Source organism: Notothenia rossii, assembly GCF_949606895.1.
Source record: "Notothenia rossii genome assembly, chromosome: 6".
NCBI lineage: Eukaryota > Metazoa > Chordata > Actinopteri > Perciformes > Nototheniidae > Notothenia > Notothenia rossii.
In genome coordinates this window covers 85,113,474-85,140,914 of record NC_136909.1, presented here as the reverse complement: position 1 = coordinate 85,140,914, position 27,441 = coordinate 85,113,474, and the positions used below count along the sequence as shown (strand labels likewise).

At 42.6% G+C, this 27,441-nt stretch overlaps 1 protein-coding gene across 1 annotated transcript in view; it reads left to right on the top strand.

Annotated features, from left to right (window-relative positions):
- Positions 1 to 27,441, top strand: part of itsn1 (intersectin 1 (SH3 domain protein)) — a 60,415-nt gene that overhangs the window by 9,940 nt on the left and 23,034 nt on the right. Inside the window, exons 2-15 of the mRNA XM_079691116.1 lie at positions 3,049 to 3,107; positions 5,229 to 5,321; positions 6,904 to 6,967; positions 8,863 to 9,020; positions 15,124 to 15,321; positions 17,640 to 17,718; positions 18,220 to 18,320; positions 19,228 to 19,291; positions 19,379 to 19,516; positions 20,715 to 20,794; positions 22,894 to 23,033; positions 23,350 to 23,472; positions 24,991 to 25,140; positions 26,687 to 26,827. Coding sequence (XP_079547242.1) covers positions 3,080 to 3,107; positions 5,229 to 5,321; positions 6,904 to 6,967; positions 8,863 to 9,020; positions 15,124 to 15,321; positions 17,640 to 17,718; positions 18,220 to 18,320; positions 19,228 to 19,291; positions 19,379 to 19,516; positions 20,715 to 20,794; positions 22,894 to 23,033; positions 23,350 to 23,472; positions 24,991 to 25,140; positions 26,687 to 26,827 — 1,557 coding nt within the window. The 5' untranslated portion in view covers positions 3,049 to 3,079. The remainder of the gene's footprint in view (positions 1 to 3,048; positions 3,108 to 5,228; positions 5,322 to 6,903; positions 6,968 to 8,862; positions 9,021 to 15,123; positions 15,322 to 17,639; positions 17,719 to 18,219; positions 18,321 to 19,227; positions 19,292 to 19,378; positions 19,517 to 20,714; positions 20,795 to 22,893; positions 23,034 to 23,349; positions 23,473 to 24,990; positions 25,141 to 26,686; positions 26,828 to 27,441) is intronic.

The window sequence follows — 27,441 nt, the reverse complement described above, 5'->3', positions numbered from 1 at the left end:
TCTCTGGCCTGGGAGCGCCTTGGGACCCCCCAGTCAGAGCTGGTTGATGTGGCCAGGGAAAGGAACGTTTGGGGCTCTCTGCTGGAACTGCTACCCCCGCGACCCGACCACGGATAAGCGGGAGAAGATGGATGGATGGATGGATGGATGGATGGATGGATGGATGGATGGATGGATGAAAAACCCAAAAAAAAAAATTATAATAATAATAAGAAAATAATAATCGTTTTATTTCGATCACGTTGTTTTCGTAATCGTTGCAAGCCATAATCGTAATCGCGATTTAAAATACGATTAATTGAGCAGCCCTAATTAATGCACGATCAAGCAGTGAGATATACGATTTGATTGACCAGATAAACGTTGCTTTTCAGGTGTTGTTTCGTGAAGAAGACTTGGTGGTAAAAACACCTGTGAAATGTTCTTAATGTGACGTGGTTATTGTATTTGTTTGTAAGTAGGGATGCTCCGATCGCCAATTTTGGGGCCGATCGCAGGGATCAGTATCGGCCGATACCGATCGAGTGGGCGGGACCTATGGGGAACTTCCATTTAAAGTGATATTTAAAACTCAATGGGGCTCATTCACCGGCGCTTCCACGAACAACAACCAACATGATTATTACATTCAAATGAAGTACATTATTCAAGTTTACATGAACTTTGGAGAACACGGGAGAGTTGAGCGGAAGCGCTCTCTCCCCATCTCTCTCCCTCTCTCCCTCTCCTGACAGCCAAGCCCACCCGCGCCTTAACCTGCCATCAGGCCCTGGGGCTGGTGGTAGGCCCCCTATTTAAACTGGTAGTAGGCCCCCTATTTAAACAACAGATCAAAGTCATTTATAGCCTCGGCAGGCTCTGTGATCGCACTTCTCCACTCTGCTCTACGTGCGCCTGGTCCTCTCCTCCAGATGAGTGACGTATCGCGCCTCCCTCATGTATTTGTCCGGTTGCCGTTGGTTCCCCTCCACGTAGCAAGTCCTCGTCGTCCTCTCCATCTCCTCCAACAGATAATGTCCCTCCTGTCTGTTTTTCCTCTCCCACTACTCCAACGCTATCAGAACCAGACGGCCTACTTGGCTCCGAGGCCCCGCGGCCGGCAGCGCTGCCGCTCGGTACAGAACTAATCTGTCCTTCCTCCTCATCCTGGCCTACAGGTTTAAAATAGCCTGTAAGCTTCGGCATTTTTTGTAATAGCTGCTTGTCTCGAAACTCCTTTTCCCTCAACAATTTCCTTTTCCGAGCGCCACTCTCAAACTTTTTCTTCTCAAACTTTTTCTCCTAAACAACCTTCATCTGTCACTCAATCAAGTCACATGTGAAACATATTCTCATTCTGATTGGCTGTTAAGTGGTGCCCACTGACTGTTTGGAGTCATCATTTTTGAGAAAAATCTCCGGAATCCATCAATCTGATTGATTAGCAGAGCAAATGATCTAAATAGTACGGAGGGGAGATATTTTCGCTTGGATTACTGGTCTGGGGGGGGGGGGGTGGTGTGTGTGTGTGTGTGTGTGTGTGTGTGTGTGTGTGTGTGTGTGTGTGTGTGTGTGTGTGTGTGTGTGTGTGTGTGTGTGTGTGTGTGTGTGTGTGTGTGTGTGTGTGTGTGTGTGGGTGTGGGTGTGGGTGTGGGTGTGGGGGTGGGTGTGTGTGGGTGGGTGGGTGGGTGGGTATTGCTTTTTGTTTCCCGGGGAAAACACTCACGAGAAACACCGGCTGTTGTTATGCCTGCCGTGACGTAAAGTTATTCCGTTCTCTGCTTGTAATTATGCCGTTACAAGCTTCAACGCTGTATTTATCATCTGAATTTGCCGAAACAAGTTTAATATTCTGAAAGCCAAGACTTTGTTTTTTTAAAATCAGATGAAAACAAACTGTAACGGACCCTGCCGAGTTATCTATGATTACTATACGCTTTACATTAATAAGCGGAGGGAGGGGAAGCGGCGCTGAGGAACAGCAGAGTGGCGAGTGAGAGCTGTCTCCTTCGCTTTACAAGCTTCAAAAATGTATTTATCGTGTGATTTTGGAAATAAAACTTTCATATTCTGAAAGCCAAGACTTTGTTTATTTAACATTTTTAAAAAACACCCGAAATAAAAAAAGATGTATTTGAATTTTCTTTCTTTCTTTTTTTTTTTGATTGGCTCATGATAGGCCCCCGGTCTCCGTAGGCCCCTGGGCTTCAGCCCAGGTCAGCCCGTGCATTAAGCCGGCCCTGCTGACAGCCGGTCAGTATCTCATGCAGCTCACTGATCCAGTAATGAGTGACCCGACAGTGAAGAATAAACATATGTATAACTAGTTTATCTTGTTCCAGAGGTAGATCAAACTGCTAAGTGTGTTAGGTCTAACTCTTAGTGTGTGTGTCGCTCCGCTCACCGGTCCGTCACAGCAGGTGGAGCTGCAGGATTTCTGCTTCACACACGTTGCATACCGCTATTTTACTGTCATTTTCAGACCGGTGAAGCCATTTTGGCGAGCTTGTTTTGCCGCGCACAGAGAAGAGTGTCATGTATTTTACGTCATGCGATCGGCTCTCCTGATCGGCCTTTATAGAGGGCTCCGATCGATCGGCAGAGAGTGAGTATCGGCCGATCGATCGGAGCATCCCTATTTGTAATTTAAATCTTTATTGTCCCATTATCCATGGCAATAACATGCTGGTTACAACAACATTACAATCATGTAACAAAAGGCCAGCAAGGCAATATGTCTTGATGTTATTATATTCTTGAAGATACTTGTATCTATTAGCTATTGTTCCAGTCCACTGTCTTTGTTTTGAGTCTCGTGTAAAGTCCATTTTTCCCTCTTTCTGTTGAGTTGTGTTTCTTGCAATCTCGGTTTATAAGTCAGTTTTTCCATCAAAAATATTTCTTCCACAATTGTTACCCATTGGTTTTCCGTTGGTGGTGCTTCCTTTCCCCAATGCCTGTGATAGCTTTCCTGCTGGATATTGTGACGTGGTTATGTTACTAAATGATGTTGCACGATCAAGCAGTTAGATATACGATTTGATTGATCAGATAAACGTTGTTTTTCAGGTGTCGTGTCGTGAAGAAGACTGAGTGAACCATGGCGCAGTTCCCCACCACATTCACAGGTCAGTATGTGTGTGTAACTGCCATTCAAAAGATGTGCACAATAAACGTTAATGTTTATACTTTCCTCTGAGAGTCGAGAGCACAGCACATTGCTCCATTAATCCACTGTCTAACTGTCAAACACAGAGAGTTACTTCAGAGTAGGGATGTAACGATACACTCAACTCACGATTCGATACACGATACAATTTTCTCACAATATGTATATTTTTTTAACAGAATGAGCCGAGGACAAATTCTGACTGAAACATATTTCTGTATTTATATAAACTGTACAAAACAACGTACATTATTTATATATATGCAGAGAGGGCAAAAGTACACATATCCTTTACTATAGTAGAAGTACAGATACTCGTGTTTAAAAATACTCTGGTGAAAGTAGAAGTACTGACTAAACTTCTTTACTCAAGTCAAAGTAAAGAGGCTTTGAAATGTACTTCAGTAAAAAGTACTAGGGGTGCACCGAATGGGAAATTCTTGGCCGAAACCGATACCGAAAATATGAAACAGTTGGCCGAAAACCAAATGCCGAAAGGCCGAAAATTATTAATAGAAATATATATATATATAATGTATACATTTTTTACCAATGTTGTTCAGCTACCTGATTATGGAAAAATACAGGATTATGGCAAAACTTAACTTAACTTAACTTAAAATCACTATTATGGGTCCATAAAACATGTATTCAGCACTTTTGAATGCATACAGTACATTCATTCCAAGTCAAGTGCATTTTCTTTTCTCTGTAGGATAACTACAACAAAGTGCATTCAGAACAAAGCCAAGGTGCTTTAAAATAAACATCTAGGCCAGTAGGCCTACAACAAACTAGTGTAAATAAAGACTGTAACAGCCAGGCCTTCAACAACAACAAATGCACCTATAAGTTTGGTAACCTAACGTGTTGTTGTGATGACGTAATCAAAACGTGGCGACAAGCACGGCGCGCGACCATGCTCTCGGCTGGCTCACAGCCAACATGTCTGCCGCTTGGAGATATTTCAAAATATCAGCGATTATTGCAAAAATCATAATCACGATTATTTTGGTCAATGATTGATATCACGATTATTAAATACGATTATTCATTGACTTTAAAAACATCCATTTATTGAACTTTAATAATAATTTGAACAGTATCTTTTTAACTGTTGATTACCCTGAACGTATAATTCAACTGAAAAACGAATACTAAATTAAATAAATGATATATTTAAATAAATAATATCAAAATAATAAATACAAATAAACAAGAACAACAAATATTTTGGAGCGCAATATGATAAATAAAAAATAAATTAGACTAAAATTAATTAGATCAAATATGTTATAGTGCACTGTCACAACCTAGCAAAGCTAAATAATAGTTTTTTCGATTATGTTGTTTTTGTAATTGTGGCAGGCCAAAATCGTAATTGCGATTAAAATACGATTAATTGCACAGCCCTATGATTTTCTGTATCTTTCTGTTTGTGGCGGACAGATCCAAGTTCCATTATGTAAAGAGCTGTCTTCTGAATTGGGAAAATGAGCCTGCATGACTCACTTAATGTGTACATTTCCAGCAAACGGCACAGGAAGGAACACTGCTCTGACTAATTCAATTTTTGTAGGAAATAAAATGTGAAACGGGGCTGTTAGTAGAGGCAAGAAGACTGGCTCATTATCTAGCAAGGCCACTGCTTCATCTCTGTCACTTAGCGATGAGTCTATTCAATTCACATATTAATGCGAAACGTAATAAAGACGGGTTTGTTCGGAGCGTTCTAAGGTCAGACGACGGCCTCCGAGTCACTCATTAAGAATCTGCTCACAGGAACTGAAACTCATGACTAACACATTCCTCTCATACCTCCTGTTCTCCTTCTGCTTGCGTTTGCCTTTGTTTTGGCATCTGGCTTGTGTGTGTGTGTGTGTGTGTGTGTGTGTGTGTGTGTGTGTGTGTGTGTGTGTGTGTGTGTGTGTGTGTGTGTGTGTGTGTGTGTGTGTGTGTGTGTGTGTGTGTGTGTGTGTGTGTGTGTGTGTGTGTGTGTGTGTGTGTGTGTGTGTGTGTGTGTGTGTGTGTGTGTGTGTGTGTGTGTGTGTGTGTGTGTGTGTTTTCTCTTGTGTATTAGGTCCAGATGTGTTTCTGATCTCAGTGGATGAGAGAGCCAAACATGATCAGCAGTTTCTCAGCCTCTCTCCCACCGCCGGGGGTTACATCACAGGTGACTCTCTCTCTTTATCTCACACACACCCTCACAGTAAGGACAGATGATGACATAAACAAGGACAATGTCACTCAAGGTGCTGAGTGCGTGGATGTGTGGTTAGAAAAACATACACCATGAATTAAGGAAACTTAAATTGAGAAAAATGTGTACATCTCTCATACACACACACACACACAGACAGACAGACAGACAGACAGACACAGACAGACACAGACAGACAGACAGACAGACAGACAGACAGACAGACAGACAGACAGACACACAGACACACAGACACACAGACACACAGACAGACCCTCACAGTAAGGAGAGATGATCACATGAACAAGGTCACTCAAAGTCCTCAGTGTGGTATTAAAACACACACCATGAATTAAGGAAACAAAAATTGAGAAAAAATGTACGCCTCTCTTTATCTCTCTCACACACACACACACACACACACACACACACACACACACACACACACACACACACACACACACACACACACACACACACACACACACACACACACACACACACACACAGTAAGGAGAGATGTCCTCAGTGCTTGGATGTGTGGTATTAAAACACACACCGTGAATTAAGTAAACTTAAATTGATTGAGAACAAAACGTACGTTAAATTACATTTTTCCAGGTCAATTATAAAAACCACAATGAACCCTCTACATTTGATTGTTTTTCTATTTGTCATTCGACAAATCCATTATTGTTTTTTAACGGCCCAGTAAGATCGTAAAAGATAATTGGTTTCATGCTGGTGTTATTTTGGTTCAACGCACATGATTATATATTGAAATGGTTTCTTTGGTCCAATTAGGGGTTTAACATCTTAAAATATACCGTTAGTTAATATAGAAGAGAAATAACGTTGGACATGTGATGTTGTTTATCAGACATTTAGCTAATTAATGGACTCAAGAAAGATCACAATCACATATACTTAAATTATCGAGTGATACATTTGTTTATTTTGTTCCATTTAAGACTGAAAACTAATCAAAGATAAATAAATCTAATATAAACATAAGAAAGTAAAGTAAATGTTCCAATAAAATACATAAGTCCTACCCTAAGTCCTACCCTAAGTCCTACCCTAAGTCCTACCCTAACGGTACGTCCACACGGCAGCGTCGTGTTGAAGCTTGCCGGTGGGCGTGTCTGGCGTGCGACCAACAACCAATCACATGAATCTCCCGCCCTGGACACACAAGCACACGGTTTGATTGGCTAGCGCTTGTGCTGGCATATGATTTGATTGGCTGACGCTTCCGTCGAAGCTTGTAAAGTTGAACCTTTCTCAACTTTCGAGGCGAGCGACGGAGGCAAAGCGACGCGACGGAACCACAATGCAGTTCGGCAAAGCGTGACGTCACCCCATTCAAAGTGAATGGGAAGCGTCTCCGTTGAAGCAACGCACGCTGCCTTGTGGACGGGCCGTAAAGCTTAAAGATAAAATCCAATTTAGATTTTTGGGCTTTAGCTTTCTTCACTTGGTCTAAAGAGGCCTTTCTTCTTCTTCCTTTTATTTCTCGTCTGATCTCACTTCCTGTTTCTCTTCGTCTCTCAAGGCGACCAAGCCAGGAACTTCTTCCTCCAATCAGGCCTGCCTCCTCCCATCCTGGCCCAAATCTGGTGAGTAACACAACCCGGACATTTCACACACACACACACACACACACACACACACACACACACACACACACACACACACACACACACACACACACACACACACACACACACACACACACACACACACACACACACACACACACACACACACACACACACACACACACACACACACACACACACACACACACACACACACACACACACACACACACACACACACACACACACACACACACACACACACACACACACACGTTAAATCCCTTAATTTAAAGAAATCATGATGATGCTGCACTTTAATAAGTATTAAAGGTCCCCTATTATGTAAAATCCACGTTTTTGCATTTTTTCTACATCAACATGTGTCCCCTCTTCCTCATGTCTCTTCTACATCAACATGTGTCCCCTCTTCTTCATGTCTCTTCTACATCAACATGTGTCCTCTCTTCTTCATGTCTCTTCTACATCAACATGTGTTCCCTCTTCTTCATGTCTCTTCTACATCAACATGTGTCCCCTCTTCTTCATGTCTCTTCTACATCAACATGTGTCCCCTCTTCTTCATGTCTCTTCTACATTAACATGTGTCCCCTCTTCTCCATATCTCTTCTACATCAACATGTGTCCCCTCTTCTTCATGTCTCTTCAACATCAACATGTGTCCCCTCTTCTCCATGTCTCTTCTACATCAACATGTGTCCCCTCTTCTCCATGTCTCTTCTACATCAACATGTGTCCCCTCTTCTTCATGTCTCTTCTACATCAACATGTGTCCCCTCTTCTCCATGTCTCTTCTACATCAACATGTGTCCCCTCTTCTTCATGTCTCTTCTACATCAACATGTGTCCCCTCTTCTTCATGTCTCTTCTACATCAACATGTGTCCCCTCTTCTTCATGTCTCTTCTACATCAACATGTGTCCCCTCTTCTCCATGTCTCTTCTACATCAACATGTGTCCCCTCTTCTTCATGTCTCTTCTTCATCAACATGTGTCCCCTCTTCTTCATGTCTCTTCTACATCAACATGTGTCCCCTCTTCTCCATGTCTCTTCTACATCAACATGTGTCCCCTCTTCTCCATGTCTCTTCTACATCAACATGTGTCCCCTCTTCTTCATGTCTCTTCTACATCAACATGTGTCCCCTCTTCTTCATGTCTCTTCTACATCAACATGTGTCCCCTCTTCTTCATGTCTCTTCTACATCAACATGTGTCCCCTCTTCTCCATGTCTCTTCTACATCAACATGTGTCCCCTCTTCTCCATGTCTCTTCTACATCAACATGTGTCCCCTCTTCTCCATGTCTCTTCTACATCAACATGTGTCCCCTCTTCTCCATGTCTCTTCTACATCAACATGTGTCCCCTCTTCTTCATCAACATGTGTCCCCTCTTCTTCATGTCTCTTCTACATCAACATGTGTCCCCTCTTCTTCATGTCTCTTCTACATCAACATGTGTCCCCTCTTCTCCATGTCTCTTCTACATCAACATGTGTCCCCTCTTCTTCATGTCTCTTCTACATCAACATGTGTCCCCTCTTCTCCATGTCTCTTCTACATCACCATGTGTCCCCTCTGTGGAAAGAGACTCTGAAAGTTTCAGGAACAAAGATTCTCTCTCTTTTTGATCCATTTCTATAAAAACCTGTCTGAAAATGAGCTGATCAGATTGTGGCCACTTTATGATGTCATAACGATGTTTTGCCTTGTGTAACCATTAGCCAATCAGCAACCAAAGTAACCCCCCCCCCCCCCCCCCCCCCACACATACCTTATCACCTGAATCTCCTCGGAGAACACCATTGAGTTCTTTGTAACCAAATCTCTCCTCAGAGGGGCGTGGCTTTTTTGCATCTTTATTTGTACTTTTCCTCTGTGTTTCTTTAAGGGCTCTGGCTGATATGAACAGTGATGGCCGTATGGACATCCACGAGTTCTCCATCGCCATGAAACTCATCAAACTGAAGCTCCAGGGTCACCCTCTCCCCCCCTCTCTTCCTTCCAGTATGATAACACCGCTGGCTCTCCCCCCACAGAGCGGCTTCGGTAAGAAACCAGACAGAAATACCTCAGATGGCAAAAGTACACACATCCTTTACTCAAGTAGAAGTACAGATACTAGTGTTTAAAAATACTCTGGTGAAAGTAGAAGTACTGACTAAACTTCTTTACTCAAGTCAAAGTAAAGAGGCTTTGAAATGTACTTCAGTAAAAAGTACCCATAACTAGCAGCTGTTTTAAAGAGTACCTGACCTCCCTTTATATTAATAGAACAATAATGTCATTGTTAGCTAATGAATGTTTCCATGGTGACCAACGGCAACATGACAACGTTTTCATTGGTCCCTCTTCTTTAGAGAAGACCAGGAAATGATGGATACACGGATCGTGTTCAAATCAATAGGCACGCAATGACTCTAAATAATAATGATCACGCCACCAAACACACATTCAGACTAAAGGAACCAGCCTGTTTGGAAAATGAGAGAAGTAGAAAGTACAGGTATTTGTGTTCAACATGTGAGAAGTAGAAAGTACAGGTATTTGTGTTCAACATGTAAGAAGTAGAAAGTACAGGTATTTGAGTTCAACATGTAAGAAGTAGAAAGTACAGGTATTTGAGTTCAACATGTGAGAAGTAGAAAGTACAGGTATTTGGGTTCAACATGTAAGAAGTAGAAAGTACAGGTATTTGAGTTCAACATGTAAGAAGTAGAAAGTACAGGTATTTGAGTTCAACATGTAAGAAGTAGAAAGTACAGGTATTTGAGTTCAACATGTAAGAAGTAGAAAGTACAGGTATTTGAGTTCAACATGTAAGAAGTAGAAAGGAAAAAGTAGTCAGAAAATAAGTAGTGGAGTAAAGTATTGATACCAGAAACATGTACTTAAGTACAGTAACAAAGTATTTGTCCTCCACAACTTCCCACCTCTGGTATTTATGTATGTATTTGTTTATTTAAGAAGGGACATGGGCACTTGAGTCCATCATGTAAATGTGCCCGATTTAGCTGTAAAGCCTAATTAATCTGCAGTCTTAAGAGAGCACATAAGCACAGAATAAAACACATGAGAAGAATTATAGCTCACACACACATACGCACAGTTGAAGTGCAATTACAGCGCATATTAAAGCACATATATGCAGAATTAAAATCCCAATTATACTGTAAACATTGTAATTTGTGTAATAAAATCCTCTATCATTAGATGTAAGTTAAGGTGGTGAATGATTGTAAGACTAAAGGTTGTACTAGTTTTCTCTTGTTGTTGCAATGCTAACACAGTTTAATATAACGACACAGATATCATCTTTATCTGTTGTTTTATGTGATGACTGCTCGTCCTTAAGCTTTCTTAACGTCTGCTCTGTTGAACTCTGTGTTCAGTAGATCTGGAAACCATAGATGTATTTTGATAAAGACGACGTCACTGTTTCTTTCCTAAGGTCGTTTAGGAAATGCTTACTCACTCTCGTTCAGTCTGTTTCACCTTTTAAAGGCCGATCAATAAAGTGATATATATATTTCAAACACAGTATAGAGTCATATCGGTCCGAGTCCGACCCTTGTCAATTAACTACAGGGGTCCCTCAGGGCTCGGTTCTTGGTCCCCTCCTCTTCTCCCTGTACACAAACTCGCTCGGGTCTGTCATTAGCCCGCATGGTTTTTCATACCACTGCTACGCTGACGACACCCAACTAATTCTGTCCTTTCCCCGCTCAGAGACCCAGGTCGTCGCACGCATCTCTGCTTGCCTAGCAGACATCTCTCGGTGGATGTCTGCTCATCACCTCAAGCTCAACCTTGACAAGACTGAACTGCTCTTCCTTCCGGGAAAAGATTGTCCCACTCTTGACCTAACAATCAACATCGGCACCTCTGTTGTTTCCCCGACTCAGACTGCAAGGAATCTGGGTGTGGTCCTAGATAACAAACTGTCCTTCACTGCAAACATCGCTGCTACAACCCGCTGCTGCAGATACACGCTTTACAACATCAGGAGGATACGTCCCCAGCTGACCCAGACATCAGCGCAGATTCTGGTCCAGGCTCTCGTCATGTCACGCCTAGACTACTGCAACTCCCTCCTGGCTGGTCTACCTGCATGTGCCATCCGACCTCTGCAGCTCATCCAGAATGCAGCGGCTCGTCTGGTCTTCAACCTTCCCAAATTCTCCCACACCACACCGCTCCTCCGCTCCCTTCACTGGCTTCCAGTAACTGCTAGAATCCACTTCAAGACACTGGTACTTGCGTACCATGCTGCGAATGGATCTGGCCCTTCCTACATCCAGGACATGGTTAAACCGTACACCCCAGCACGTGCACTCCGCTCTGCATCAGCCAAACAGCTCGCTGCACCCGCACTGCGAGGGGGACCCAAGTTCCCGTCAGCAAAAACACGTGGGTTTGCTATCCTGGCTCCAAAATGGTGGAATGAGCTCCCCATTGAAATCAGGACAGCAGATAGCTTACACATCTTCCGACGCAAACTGAAAACTCATCTCTTTAGACTCCACTTCGAGCGATAAAATTACTAACAAAGCACTTATATACTAATAAAGGGCTGGCTTTCTAAATGCCAGTTGAGTAGCACTTGAAATGTTTGGCTCTATGAAACCTGATGTACTTATATGATTCTGTTTTCTTAAAGGTTGTATCTTCCTGGTCGAATGCACTTATTGTAAGTCGCTTTGGATAAAAGCGTCAGCTAAATGCAATGTAATGTAATGTAATGTAATGTAATGCTCCCTTCCTTCTGTGGCTTTCAAGATTAATTCACTTCATTGAATTTATAACGTCTAATTCAGAGCTACAGATGTATTTATTTGTTCAAATGTCATTACCTTACAATCATGACATGTGTTTCCTTCAACAGTAAAGGATTACTTTAACTTCTTCCTTCCTCCCTCTTGGTGTTGCACTGCTGAGGAAACACTGCCCACAGTTTAATAATAAAGTCAGTGTTCAAAATGGGGGGGAGCCAGGGGGAGCTTGGCTCTCCTAAAGAGGGGGGGAGCTCCCCTGAAGGCCGACTTTGAGATAAATAGGGGGAGCCCAAAAATATCGTGCATATTTCTGTCAGACAGATTAGAAATGTTGAGTTTCTGTAAATAAATAATAGTTATTGTTCATTACAGTTTATGAATATTTGTTTTATATTTGTGAATATTTCTGCGTGTTGCTATCTGTACGTGGCGGCGCTGCATTCTTCACGCTACTTACGGTTACGGCGGCAATGCCGGCGCGGTATTTGAAATGTTCATATTGATATTTTTTTTACTTTGTAATACAAATTATGGCGAAACAAAAAAACAGCCAAGCCTCGCAGCTTCTGGATTCACAAGCAAAGAAGCGAAGGAGTCTAAAAATGACAACGTGAATGGAACAACTTTTAGCGGCGTGACGGCACGTCTACACACAGGCATGAAAAAAATCTTGAAAAATCTTGATGCTGGGCGTGTCTGAAGCTTGGCGATTTCACGCGCCCAAGGCGACCAACAACCAATCAGGAATCTCCCAGGAATCTCCCGTCCGCCCCCGGCATACAAAGCCTGTCCATTCAATGTTTAAAAGGAGTAAACTGGATATAAACTCCCCAAACAGGTGAAAACCTACCAGTTTCTCCAACTGTCTCTGCCACCTCCCTCCATGCCTGGTTCCTCCGGTTTAGGTCCCGGTAGTTGAACAGAGAGCAGTCGTAAAGGACCGGGACATTTCCTACAGCGATGATTAATTTATGCTCCATTTTATGACATATGGAAAAGACCGCAGCGGTATCTGCATACAGTACACGCGGTTTGATTGGCTAGCGCTTGCACTGGTGGGATTTGCATAAACGGGATTTGATTGGCTGATGCCAGCTTCGCAAGCATCGGGAGCATCAGAAGTTGAACATTGCTCAACTTTTGATGCTCACGATGCTTGCAAAGCCATGCTCCGCTCCCCACAATGCAGTTCGGCGAAGATTACAAATCTTCTGTGTCACCCCATTCAAGTGAATGGGCGAAGCTTTGAAAGATTTTTTTCATGCCTGTGTGTGGACGGGCCGTTAGGGTCGAGTTCTACAGCTCCACACCGAGGGAGAGGCCTGCCGATGCGGAGCCTGAAGAGGCTTCAACAAGGAAAATGGAAGGAAAGGTATCCATGGCTTTTCATAAAAAATGTGGATGGTGAGATTTGCAAAGAGGCAACAAGTATATTGATCTCCCTGCCGCTCGCAGAAAAATCCACCGTCAGTCAACAGAGCGTACGTGTGACATAGTTAGTAACAAGATGTGCACTGAAAAATAGGGCTCCCCCGAAAGCAAATGAGTAGGGATGTAACGATATACCAAATATCGCGGTATCGCGGTAAATAAATTTCCCAATACCGTCGTGAGACTGACAAAATCTACCGCGATTTTTAAAAAATAATAATTTTTAAAAAATATATTTATTTTTTTAAACACTTTTTTTAAAAAAAAACTTTATTTAACCAGGTGGTCCCATTGAGATCATCGATCTCTTTTTCAAGAGAGACCTGTCCAACATGGCAGCAAGTAGGTTACAACATGAAAATAAAACAACAGATAACACAAAAGGACATCGTATTTACAGGGCTACATGTACACACCTAGAGACATTGACAAGTACCAACCATATAGTTATATCTCGCCATGTCAATAAGCCTGGCGTTAGACTTTTTCGCTGTCCGTCATTTTGACAGACAGGATCGTAAAATATCCGTCATAATCCCTTATTACCCGTCGGGTCTGAACAGTTCACGATAGAGCATGCTCGTGAACTGTCAACGGGGGGTGGGGGGGGGGCGGTGTTATGCCGTGTGTGCATGCACCTCGCGGGACGCGCACAGCGTGAAGCAAAACCTCCCAGACATGTATTGATCTGTACGGCAAAGTACGGTTTGGGAACTATATCATTTCCTTTTGGAGGGCATGCATAACACGGCATAACACCAGAGCCTCGCTGCGGGGAAACGTTGGCGCTGTTCCGAGTTTGTTCTAATCTGTCAAAATGACAGACTGCTTTCAGATTTTTCCGTCATTGTTAAATAAAATATTCGGTTAACGCGACCACTGGTGTCCCAGCAACATCAGTACCAAGCGAGAGAGTTGTTTCCAGAGCAGGGGATATTGTAAATGCCCAAACACCCCAGCTTATAAATACCTGGAAATGTGGACATTCTCATATTCCTAAAAACCTGTCTGATGATGCTGAGTGAGTGACTAGTGAGTTTGAGTTGAGTTACTTGAAAAACTAAAGTGAAACTTGATTTATTTTATTGCAGGGTCTGATTATTAAATGTCCTTGTTTATTTGTGAGATGCAGTGGCATAAAGAAAATGCTTACTTTGTTGGGTAGTACCAGTAGGTACAAAAACACTGGTTTTCTTGTTCCAGTCTGTTACTGTCACTTTGTTTTTGACACTTTAAAATACTGCTATCCTACAAAAAGGCTGTAAAAATCAGATTTATTATTTAATAAATAAATATTTTTCGAATAAAAAAATGTTTTATTGAAAAAAAAAAATGTATGATTTTTTTTTTCTTCCCTTTATTATTCAATATCGCGATAAATACCGTACCGTGGACTTGTTATCGCGATATTATCGTACCGTGAGTTTTTGGTATCGTTACATCCCTACAAATGAGTAATTCGAACACTGAATAAAGTTATATATATAATGCAAACAGTATAGAGTCATGTCGCTCCTCTCCTTCTGTGGCTCTCTAGCACTTAATTTACTTTTATAACATCACATTTTCATTTTTATTTGGACACCTTCTGTATATTAATAATAATAACACTAATCTTTATTTGTATAGCACCTTTCATACAATAAGTGCAGTTCAAGGTGCTTCACATAGACATTTCACAGACAATTGATATCACACAGAATACAGTTACCAGTAAAAAACACAAAAACAAACTAAAATAGCATAAAGTAGACATAAAATATACATTTAGATTAAAGGTACAACGATGACATTGTGCATTAAGAGGAGGATAATGCAAATGTAATCAGGTGAAAGGTTAAAATGCTTCGGAGTGCATGAGAGAGCTTCCTAAAAGGGTACATTGTACAAATGTGTTTTGACCTTTGACCTTATAATCATGACTGTTTATATGTGTTTGTCTGCAGGCATGCCCCCGATGCCCACCCTGCCCCCCCTCTCAGGCGGGCCTCCTCTCTCCTTGCCTCCTCTCCCCTTGCCTCCTCTCCCTATCGGGGTTTCCCCCCCTCTCGTCTCCTCCGCCCCGCCCCCCCTCCCTCCCCCCATCTCTAACGGAGCCCCTCCCACAGGAATGATGCAGCCAATCCCAGGCTTCCCTCTCCCAGGTAACAGCAACACAGGGGAAGGGGCTGTGCTGAAAGGCTGTTGATGCTTCTGTGGGAATTGGGGGGTTTTAAGCTTCTGTTTACACATAAAATACATCATTATCTGTTTTATGTTTTGTCTGTATGCAGGTTTAAATGTTTTGTTCTCATTGTAGGACTTCAAATCATGACCTGGTTTATGCCAAAAATGGATTTCACGTGAAAGGAATTAGCTTTGTTGGCATTTTGCATCATGTAAACATAGTGAGAGAGAGAATGTGCGAAGGTTCACAGTAAAGACAAACGATGTTCAGAGATATAGGACTTTTTATAAGCCAGGTATAGCAGTGTTGAGTTTAAAGTTTTTAATCTATGATAAATGATATTGGAGGGTCCTAAGGATACTATTTAAAGTCATTATTCCTTATTTTGAACAACATAGTTACAAGACACGCCATACCTTACATAAACAATTTGAAAAACTGAGGCAAAGACAAGACAGGACATCATTGGAAAAAAAATAATTTGAAATATATAATAAAAAGAAAAGAATTGCATGAAATGAATTTTTTTTTTAAAACAATTGGGCAGTAGCAACATTATCCGAAAAAGTGTGCATAGTCACAGCAGTTTAACAAGTAATAATAATAAATAAACCGTCAGTGTTTGCCATCAGAGCTCCAGCTCTCCTTGTGTCTCTGAGTCCTGACTCTCCATTGCTACAGAAGTTTCGAAGGACATCTTAACTTGTCCTTGATGTGGGGGCAATGGAGAGTCAGGACTCAGAGAGACACGAGGAGAGCTGGAGCTTTGATGGCAAACTGACGGCTTATTACGAGCTTCGGCCGGAGAATTCACAAGAAATGTCACGGGCCACGGTTTGACCACACGGTTGAGATGCCACCATCAATTCTGAGGAACCCTCCTGTAGCTCCAGGTTTTAACTACCGTAATTTTCGGACTATAAGCCGCGCCTTTTTTCCCATTTTTCGACGCTGCGGCTTATATAACGGTGCGGCTAATCTATGGATTGTTACAGCTAACGGCCACTAGGGGACCTCCTAGATCTATGGATTTTACAGGTTACAGTCCACCACCTTTAACTCTATGGGCTCTATGGCCGGTCCGCGCCCCCCACCTTTAAGCGGCGGGCTCCAGCAGGAAAAGCTGGAGGCTGGAAAAGAGTGAGACAAGTAGCGCGCAAAAGTAAAAGTGGAACCGAGAGTGGTACGAGAGACAGAACGAGAGCAAGACAGACAGACATTACGAGAGCGAGACAGTTTGTCCCCGTACCACTGGTTGAAAACCACTGCTGTAGATCACTGCCGGTACGTGCGCTGGGAGCGCACCGTTTAAGTTTGAAAGTTGAAAAGTGTGTGTGTCTGAAACGCTATGTGATACAGTACAGTTTACACAGCACATGTTCTGTAGCTACTATTGCACTAAATGCTAACACTTGAATACGTTATGCAAATATGCAACTTGTTTGTTGAAATGTTAATAAATGGGAGCTTCCTCAAACAGCCATCTCTTTCCCGACAATCCCCTCTGTGCACGAACCCTTACATATGGTAATGAAACATTAAAACACCTGCGGCTTATAGTCCAGTGCGGCTTATATATGTACACATCATTCAATTTAGCTGCTGCGGCTTATATTCAGGTGAGCCTTATAGTCCGGAAATTACGGTAGTTCGTAGTGTAATAATCAACATTCTTCATCAGCGAGACTAAAGCAACATGGACTCTGAATCTAACAAGAGCTCTCGTCCATGGGAAAGAACGTGCGCCAGGGAACCTTCGTCCCTGAACAGTAAACTACCTCATGGCGGCTTGTGCTCGGTCATAGACTGGCAACAACAATGCGCTCAAGCTGTCCCTCCTTAAGATAGATAGCAGCGATACCCAAGGCCATAGACCTATGCCGTGGGAAAGGAGACAGGGAGAGGAGAACATGATGAACTGTGTCGAAAGTTGAATACCTAAGCAGATGATTCCCCAACACACAGCAGTTTAAGAAGTGCTTTACCTTCCCATGGATTCCCATTGTTATTTCTCAGCCTGTTTCACACATTAGCATTCCCTAAAAGTTGAGTAAACGGACCCTAAACCCTGTCAAAGGTTTCATTTTTCCTTTTCAGAATTTACGTTATCTAGAACAACCATTACTCATTTCCCTCAGACAATAACATTTTATTTTTTGTACAGGTTATTCAGCCTTTCTCAAACGTTCCTTCTAATGCGATTAGAATATTGCACGAATCCATTTTCTGATGAATTGTTGCCCGATTTTTGACCCCAGCCTCACATTAAAACAAAGTGTTCTCTGTCTCTTTCAGCTCCTCCTGTCAACAAGTCAGGATCTTTTAATCGTCCCAGCGCCAAACTGCAGAAGGGCCCATCTGTGGACGTCGCTAGGTAAGACGCATAATCAGAAATATGTGCAGTATTGTGTCTGTATAGCAAAAAAAATTGAAAATATTTGGTTAGAATATGGTCACACGGTTAACCTGATGTTTTTCGTTAAAATACTGAATTGCAACATGTTGATACAAACCTAAGCTGTGCAACTTCTTGCATTCCTCAGGAAATAAGTTGTATTTCTAATCTGCATCCTGCAATATATGTTTGTTTTTCATTGCGTTGCTAGGTTACGCCGCATAATCAGAAAGATTTTTATCTGATATCAATAAATGAGAAAACGTGTGGTTAGAAATGGTCACATCCTATCATTTAAATCCCGATTCCCCTTGATTTAAACTACTGAATGTTTCTTCTGTCCTCATTACAACATGTTCATATGAATGTAGGCTGTGCATTGGAACTATTCAAGGAAATAAGGAGTGTTTTGAATTTGCATCTTTCATTATATGTGCTTACTTTTTCATTTTGACCTCACTTAACTGTTCCTTCTTGCAGTGTTCTGCCCCCCTGTGATTGGGCCGTTCCTCAGTCCTCCAGACTGAAATACAGACAGCTCTTTAACTCCCATGATAAGATGATGAGTGGACATCTCACAGGTACACACACACACACACACACAAACACACACACACACACACACACACACACACACACACACACACACACACACACACACACACACACACACACACACACATATGCGCGCGCGTGCACACACACACACACACACACACACACACACACACACTAGCGCGCACACTAGCGCGCACACACATACACACACGCACACATACGCACACATACACACATATATACACACAAAGACACACAGGCAGTCACACACAGATGAACACACACACACACACACACACACACACACACACACACACACACACACACACACACACACACACACACACACAGACAGTCACACACAGATGAGCACACACACACACACACACACACACACACGCATACACACACACACACACACGCACACACACACACACACACACACACACACACACACACACACACACACACACACACACAGTCACACACAGATGAGCACACACACACACACATACACACACACACACACACACACACACACACGCACACACACACACACACACACACACACACACACACACACACACACACACACACACACACACACACACACACACACACAGTCACACACAGATGAGCACACACACACACACATACACACACACACACACACACACACACACACACGCGCACACACACACACACACACACACACACACACACACACACACACACATACACACACACACACACACACACACACACACACACACACACACACACACACACACACACACACACACACACACACACACACACACACAAGCTTCCCCCAGACCAGTAATCCAAACGAAAATATCTTCCCACACTTACGTCATCACTTCAGATAATATTCCTCATGTTCTCGGGTTTTAAATGTTCTCTCTCCAGGTCCTCAGGCTCGCACCATCCTGATGCAGTCCAGTCTTCCTCAGGGCCAGCTGGCCACCATATGGTGAGAACATTAAAGCAACCCTTTAATCTTCATCCAATGAAACTTAAAAGACATTATTCCTCAAAAGACTTCCTTTCTTTCCTGTAGGAGTCTCTCAGACATCGACCAGGATGGAAAGCTGACGGCAGAGGAGTTCATTCTAGCCATGCACCTCATAGATATGGCCATGTCAGGGTTACCGTTACCGCCTGTGTTACCGCCAGATTACCTCCCCCCCACATTCAGGTAAACACTCTTTAATCAACATCAGCTGTATGTTGGATATGTGCATAGATTTGTATTTTTCCAAGGTATTACATTTTGTAGCTTGTTTTCAATAAGTATATACCGTAATTTTCGGACTATAAGCCGCGCCTTTTTTGCCATTTTTCGACTCTGCGGCTTATATAACGGTGCGGCTAATCTATGGATATTTACAGCTAACGGCCACTAGGGGACCTCCTAAATCTATGGATTGTACAGGTTACAGTCCACTACCTTTAACTCTATGGGCTCTATGGCCGGTCCCCCCCCCCCACCACCTTTAAGCGGCGGGCTCCAGCAGGAAAAGCTGGAGGCCGGAAAAGAGTGAGACAGGTAGCGCGCAGAAGTAAAAGTGGAACCGAGAGTGGTACGAGAGACAGAACGAGAGCAAGACAGACAGACATTACGAGAGCGAGACAGTTTGTCCCCATACCACTGGTTGAAAACCGCTGCTGTAGATCACTGCCGGTACGTGCGCTGGGAGCGCACCGTTTAAGTTTGAAAGTTGAAACGTTTGTGTGTCTGAAACGCTATGTGATACAGTACAGTTTACACAGCACATGTTCTGTAGCTACTATTGCATTAAATGGTAACACTTGAATACGTTATGCAAATATGCAACTTGTTTGTTGAAATGTTAATAAATGGGAGCTTCCTCAAACAGCCATCTCTTTCCCGACAATCCCCTCTGTGCACGAACCCTTACATATGGTAATTAAACATTAAAACACCTGCGGCTTATAGTCCAGTGCGGCTTATATATGTACACATCATTCAATTTAGCTGCTGCGGCTTATATTCAGGTGCGCCTTATAGTCCCAAAATTACGGTAGTTTATTTATGGCATCCCGTTGGGTTTGACGTCATCTGAACAGGACATCGCACGCTCACCGCTTGATAGCGCGAAGGTCCGTTTACGCCGGTTGTTAAACAACATGGTTATGGAGAAATGCAAGTCTGCGTCCAAATGGTTGGAAGATAAGGAGGAAGGGCAATCAATACTGTATATAGTCAATGTGAGGTAAAGTGTGTCGCCAAGGTAACCGGTTAAAACTCCAAGTGGCGATTAAAATGTATGGAAAGGGTCTTAAAAAGGTTTTCCATTGACTTCAGGGTTCCTGCATACACCCTGGTGAATACTGATTTTGCATTGCTTTAATGTTGTGCTTGTGTCTTAAAGGCGCGTGCGTAGTGACAGCTTTCAGTCGGATCAGAAGATGGTCCAGGAGGAGCCGGAGGAGGAGCCGGAGAAGCTTGCAGGTGATTATTCCTCCACATAACGTCATCTTACTGTCACACTGGGCCAACTCTGTTTGCTTCATGACCCCACTGTCATCTCTGATTTCAAATAAATGCTAGCAGTATAGAGACCCCTCAGAACATCGGCAATTGTTGTTTTTTGCCACCTGTCCCCCTGAAGCCTTTCTATTATTATTATTATTATTATTATTATTATTATTATTATTATTACTACTTCGTGTTGTTTAGCTGATGCTTTTATCTGGAGCTACTTACAGACTTACGACTTACTATCGTAGACATGCATTCAGGATTAAAGAGGCCCTATTTTAGCTTTTCAGGAACCCAAGGACACTTCTACATGTCGGAGCAGCACTCCTTTTTCCGTTTGAATCAGTTGTCTATGCACTTTCTATGAACTTTCATGTGAAAATAAGCTTCTGGCAGTTTGAGATAAAGCAGAACAGACTAGAGTGCACTTCTAATGCTTAGACAAGGCAAGCTATTGTTCATTTTGAACTTAATTTGACTTGTTATCTTATCACCATGTTCTATATGTATCTCCACTGCTGCTGGTCACTGACAGCAACACACACACACACACACACACACACACACACACACACACACACACACACACACACACACACACACACACACACACACACACACACACACACACACACACACACACACACACACACACACACACACACACACAACGCTCCAAATGTTACTGTTTCCACTCGGACAGCTACACCATTGTTTGGTTTCCATGGTAACGTGTCTCTTTAGTAGCGCGCGCAACTCAAAGTCTGAGAGGGTGTTCATGAGGAAGATAGTCACAGAAAACAGAACAGGAATGGACAACTCGACCCTCTGCTCACTCCCTCCCTGTACATTAAGCTATACAGGTCCAGCCCACACACATGACAGCACAGCTGCTCCATCATTCCATCTCTTCTTTTTTCCTGCTCAATAAGCTCTTGTTTGACAAGCTGAATGTTGACTGGTGTTTGACTGAAGCAAGCGCACTTTCTTTGAACACATTCTGTGAAAAGTTCCAGTTATTAACTCCGGTATTTACAAAGCTGTCATCTCCACATTTGGGTTTGATGGATATCCATCGATCTGATTGATTATTATCGGAGCAAATGATCAAAGTAGTAACGGAGGGAAAATATTTTCGTTTGGATTACAGGTGTGTGTGTGTGTGTGTGTGTGTGTGTGTGTGTGTGTGTGTGTGTGTGTGTGTGTGTGTGTGTGTGTGTGTGTGTGTGTGTGTGTGTGTGTGTGTGTGTGTGTGTGTGTGTGTGTGTGTGTGTGTGTGTGTGTGTGTGTGTGTGTGTGTGTGTGTGTGTGTGTGTGTGTGTGTGTGTGTGTGTGTGTGTGTGTGTGTGTGTGTGTGTGTGTGTGTGTGTTTTGTTATCCCTGCTATGACATCAAGTTACTCCATTCTCCGCTTGTAATTATTCCGCTACAAGCTTCAGAGTTGTATTTATCATCTGAATTTAGTGAGACAAGTTTAATATTCTGAAAGCCAAGACTTTTTATATTTTAAATCAGATGAAAACAAACTGTAACGGACCCTGCCGTGTTATCTATGATTACTATGCCTTACATTTTTCTTATAATTTCAGCGGAGGGAGGGGAAGCGGCGCTGTGGAACAGCAGAGTGGCGAGTGAGAGCTGTCCTCTTCCCTTTACAAGCTTCAAAAATGCCTCTAGCTAATGAGATTGAATATAACAAAAATATACAGAGCTAGATCAGATGTTCTTTTTAGATGCCACTTTAGAGAAGAGGGGAATGATTGAAACGGGATTTGTACAGTGTTCCGCGGCATCTGCTGCTGTGAGAATGTGGGGCAGGGCTGTAAAGTGGGGGGGGGGCAATGGCCCCCTGGCCCCCCTGCTTCCAGCGACCTTGACACACACTCTCTCTCTCTCTCACTCTCTCACACACAGATGAATACACACACACACACACACACACACACACACACACACACACACACACACACACACACACACACACACACAGCTACAAGACGTCTTTGTGTTGCGTGCTTACAATGACAATAAAGCCTCTTATATATTTGCTTCTGTGATATCTTCCTCAGTGAGCTTTGAGGATAAGAAAAGGGAGAACTTTGAGCGTGGGAACCTGGAGCTGGAGAAGAGACGCCAGGCTCTGCAGGAGCTCCAGAGGAAGGAGCAGGAGAGGCTGGCTGCTCTGGAGAGGGAGGAGTACGACAGGAAGGTGAGACACTGAACATATTCATCTCTCTTTTACACACAGCATGCATCCAGCATTTGCATTGGTCACAGCTGATGGATTGTGTGTGAGGCTGTCAAATATTTGCATTCATAATCAGTGGTGTCATTTAAGTTGTACATTAACTCAAGTACTGTCTCTATGTAAAACATTTAGTTACTGGTACTAGGGCTGCACGATATTGGAAAAATTGAATCAGTCAGGCATTTATTTGCGTTTACAGCAAGTGTTGAAACTAGGAGGAAATGAAAATGCATCGGAGTGACACGTAAACAAACAAAGGAGCTGTTTGTTTTCTCAGGAGCGCGAGCGCATGGAGCAGGAGAGGAGGCGGCAACACGAGCTGGAGAAACAGCTGGATCGACAGAGAGAGATAGAGAGACAGAGAGAGGATGAGAGACGCAAAGAGATCGAGAGGAGAGAGGTACGGAGGAGGAAATGGTTTGAATTGAAGAGTTACGCTTGAGTTGACGTTTGCAGACTTGTGATTGAATCTGCTGCAGACAGCTCTCACTGCACTCTGGACACCTGGCAGTGAAGAGACTCATTCAGGCTGCTACAGCCGATGGGAGAGTGAAAGGAAGTGTGGAATGTACGGATCACATTTAATGGGATGACCAATCCAAATATCCACTTATGTTACAGAACACATACATCTGTTTACACTCTACATTTATCTTAACAAGAAATCCTTTATTTCTCCCACAGTGGGGACGTCTAAAGCGTAACGGCAGTAAAGATGCATTGCAGATAAAAGAAAAGTTAAAAAGATTAGTCATAGACACACATTCACAACAAAGTAGGGACACCATGGTAGAATAATTAGTAGCAGTGTTTAAGTAACGTATACAAAAATGTAAACTTACACTTGTTTATATTGTATTAGAAAACCCAACATTGTATTCCACTGTACAGAATTTAATTTCACTTTTTCATTTTATATTCTGTTTTTATCTTACTCTATATAATATGTATGGCGTTGAAATATTTCTGCACCATTCTCACTAATTAAAGGTCCCGTGTCATGGCCATTTCTACTGATCATAATTCCATTGTTGAGGTCTACTAGAATACATTTACATTGTTCAATGTTCCAAACTCACTTTGGTTTCTCATACAGCATCTCTGTATAGTATGTGAATTCACTCTCTGTCCTACAGAGGCCGTCTGCGAGACACAGCGAAACCCAGCCCGAAACCAGCCCGAGCACACACACACCCGCGGCCTGGCTGGGAGTCTGTGTGCTCACACAGACTCCCAGCCTCGCCGCGTCCCGCCGTCTCAGGGAGGAGAAATCCGGGGAGCTGCAGCTGAGAAAAGATTGAGTGTGTGTGAGGAAGTCCGCGGACCAACGTAACGTGTTAGAGTTTTACTCACTACAGAGTGTACTTTGAGGGTTTGTGAATCTGCAGACCGTTTACATTACATTTAGCTGACGCTTTTATCCAAAGCGACTTCCATACTCAATACTGTGGACAATCCCCACAGGAGCACTTTGGGGTGAAGTGTCTCAGGGACACAACGACATGCTGACTGCAGTGGGGTTTGAACCTGCCCTGATCTCAACACCAACACACTCCGCCACAGCCTCCTGTTTACATGCATAAAAACCTACCGGAGAATCATGACATGGGACCTTTAAAATATATTTCCTCCTGTATTGTTTTTTTATTTCTTTAGTATATTTTATGTTGCATTGTTGGAGGAGCCTTCAGGTATACATGCCCTGTACACTGTAGCTATTGCGCATATGCCGATAAATCTGTGTGTGTGTGTGTGTGTGTGTGTGTGTGTGTGTGTGTGTGTGTGTGTGTGTGTGTGTGTGTGTGTGTGTGTGTGTGTGTGTGTGTGTGTGTGTGTGTGTGTGTGTGTGTGTGTGTGTGTGTGTGTGTGTGTGTGTGTGTGTGTGTGTGTGTGTGTGTGTGTGTGTGTGTGTGTGTAGACTGCTAAGCGTGAGATGGAGCGTCAGCGTCAGTTGGAGTGGGAGCGTCAGCGCCGGCAGGAGCTCCTGACTCAGAGGAACCGCGAGCAGGAGAGCATCGTGCTGCTCAAAGCCAGGAAAAAAACTCTGGAGTTCGAACTGGAGGCGCTGGTAATTCAGACATCTCACACACACACACACACACACACACACACACACACACACACACACACACACACACACACACACACACACACACACACACACACACACACACACTGTACAGAGAAAACAGGGCCTGTTAGTTAAAGTGAGTCTCAATTTGGACGACTGTAAACATGCCACACCGCACGGCAATTATGTCAATCAGGAGAATTTCAAAGTGCTTGACAACAAGAAGAGGAAATGAAATGAAAAACCAAACACTGCACAATAAAACCAAGCAATATAACAAAGGAAACATTAAGAGTTTTAGTTTTATTGCACATTTAAGAAAGCTGTTGTTCCAATTCTGGAATATAAATAAGATTGTTGATGGGTATAAGATGCTGTTGCTCAACACTGTTAGTGTTTTTGCCAACCAACCAAGTCTCTTAAAAGAAAAACAAATATTGGAAAACAAGGCAAAGTTTCTTCAAAGAGAAGCCCAAAGCAATAAACTAATGCCAACAGGAAAAACTCTCAACAAATTCTGTATTAAACCAAGTATTAAAACAAAGGACAACTTAAGAACAATACAACATGTAAACAGAAAAAAAGGCATACAAACAATAGCAAATGTTTTAGTTTAAAAACAATGACATGGAGTGACAGTTCGTTAAAGGCAAAGCTCAATAAGTAATGTTTGTTTGTTAAAAATGTTCATATATCTGACATCTCTTGTCAAACTCAAATACACAGTGGGCCAAAATAAAAAAATGGGTTCTAGTGGAGGGCCGGGCTGGTTCAATGTTTATTGCAGAACTTATTGAAATGAACTTATTGCACATATTAAACCTGGAACTAACAAAGCTTAAATGATTGCCTCTAAAAACAACATTAAACATTAAATAATCAGTTGATTCATTTCTTATGGCTCTATCTGCAGCTTTTCCAGAGTCATTTCTTATGATTACATTTTCCCACAGGCCAACAACAGCTTCAACAAAACTATTTCCCTCAAAGAGAAACCAAACATGCCCTGTTGTCGTGAGAGAGAAAGTGCAGAAGGAAACATCCATTAAACTCAGTGTGCTGCTCTGTGATGCTAGCTCAGATACTTGGCATCTCATCTTGGGTGCAAGGTCATCAATGTTTGGGCTCAGGCTCTGAGCTGAGGAGACCCTCAGGATGGAGTGAAGGTGCAATACACGGGCGGGTCAGATCTAATAGGAATTAGAAATGATCCTGCGGGCCGAAATTAAATCCTGATTTGGCCCCCGGGCCTTGAGTTTGACACATGTGTGCCTTAGAGCCTTTGGTACTGAAATCCATAGTTCTGCTGCATAGTTAATAAAGCTTAGCTCTTCTAGCTTGTACAATACAAAAAGGACTGGTTGCAATCTAACAAAGTCACAAGAAAGAAATGAAACAACAATGATAAAAGGGAACATGAGCCAAAAGTAATCAACAACAGGAAGAACAGAACAACTGTAAACAAACCGTTAGTGAAAGCTATGTCTGCACATCAGCAGAAACATAATATATATAACTTTCTATCTCGCTGCCCTCTCTCCAGAACGATAAGAAGTGCCAGCTGGAGGGAAAACTGAAGGACGTTCGCTTTCGTCTGTCGGCTCAGCGGAGGGAGGTGGAGCAGACCAATCAGACGAGAGAAACACGCATCGCTGAGATCACACTGCTACAACAGCAGCTGCAGGTACACAGCAGCCATTCACATGCTTAGCAACTGTGGATGTTCCTCATGTATACAATAGGGTTGTTGACGGTTAGAAAATCTCACTATTGAGCTTCAATCTCAGGATCCATGTATCTGTGATCCTCTCCAGAATGGAAGTAGTCATCACATACAGAGCAACTACTTCCTGAACAGTGTCCTTCACGTGCTTAAATACAAAATGGAAAAATTCTGACTTTCTCTCAAAAATTTAAATTCAGTTTTTTTCTCAAATCCTGATTTTTTTTGTTGACTTTTTTCTAAAAATGTAAGAATTCTTACTTTTTCTCAAAATCTGACTTTTTCTCAAAACCTAAAGAAATTGACTTTTTCTCAAAACTTAAAAAATCTGACTTTTTTTCTCAAAATCTCAAAATACAGATTTTTTTTTCTCAAAATACTGACTTTTTCTGAATACATACAAATATAAATAATCTTTCGTCACCGGCTTGAGCTTGAATCTCAGGATCCATGTATCTGTGATCCTCTCCAGAATGGAAGGAGTCATAACATACAGAGCATCAACTAGTTCCTGAACAGTGTCCTTCACATGCTGATATCCAAGAGAGGGAGTTCCACAGTCACAAGATGGAGGA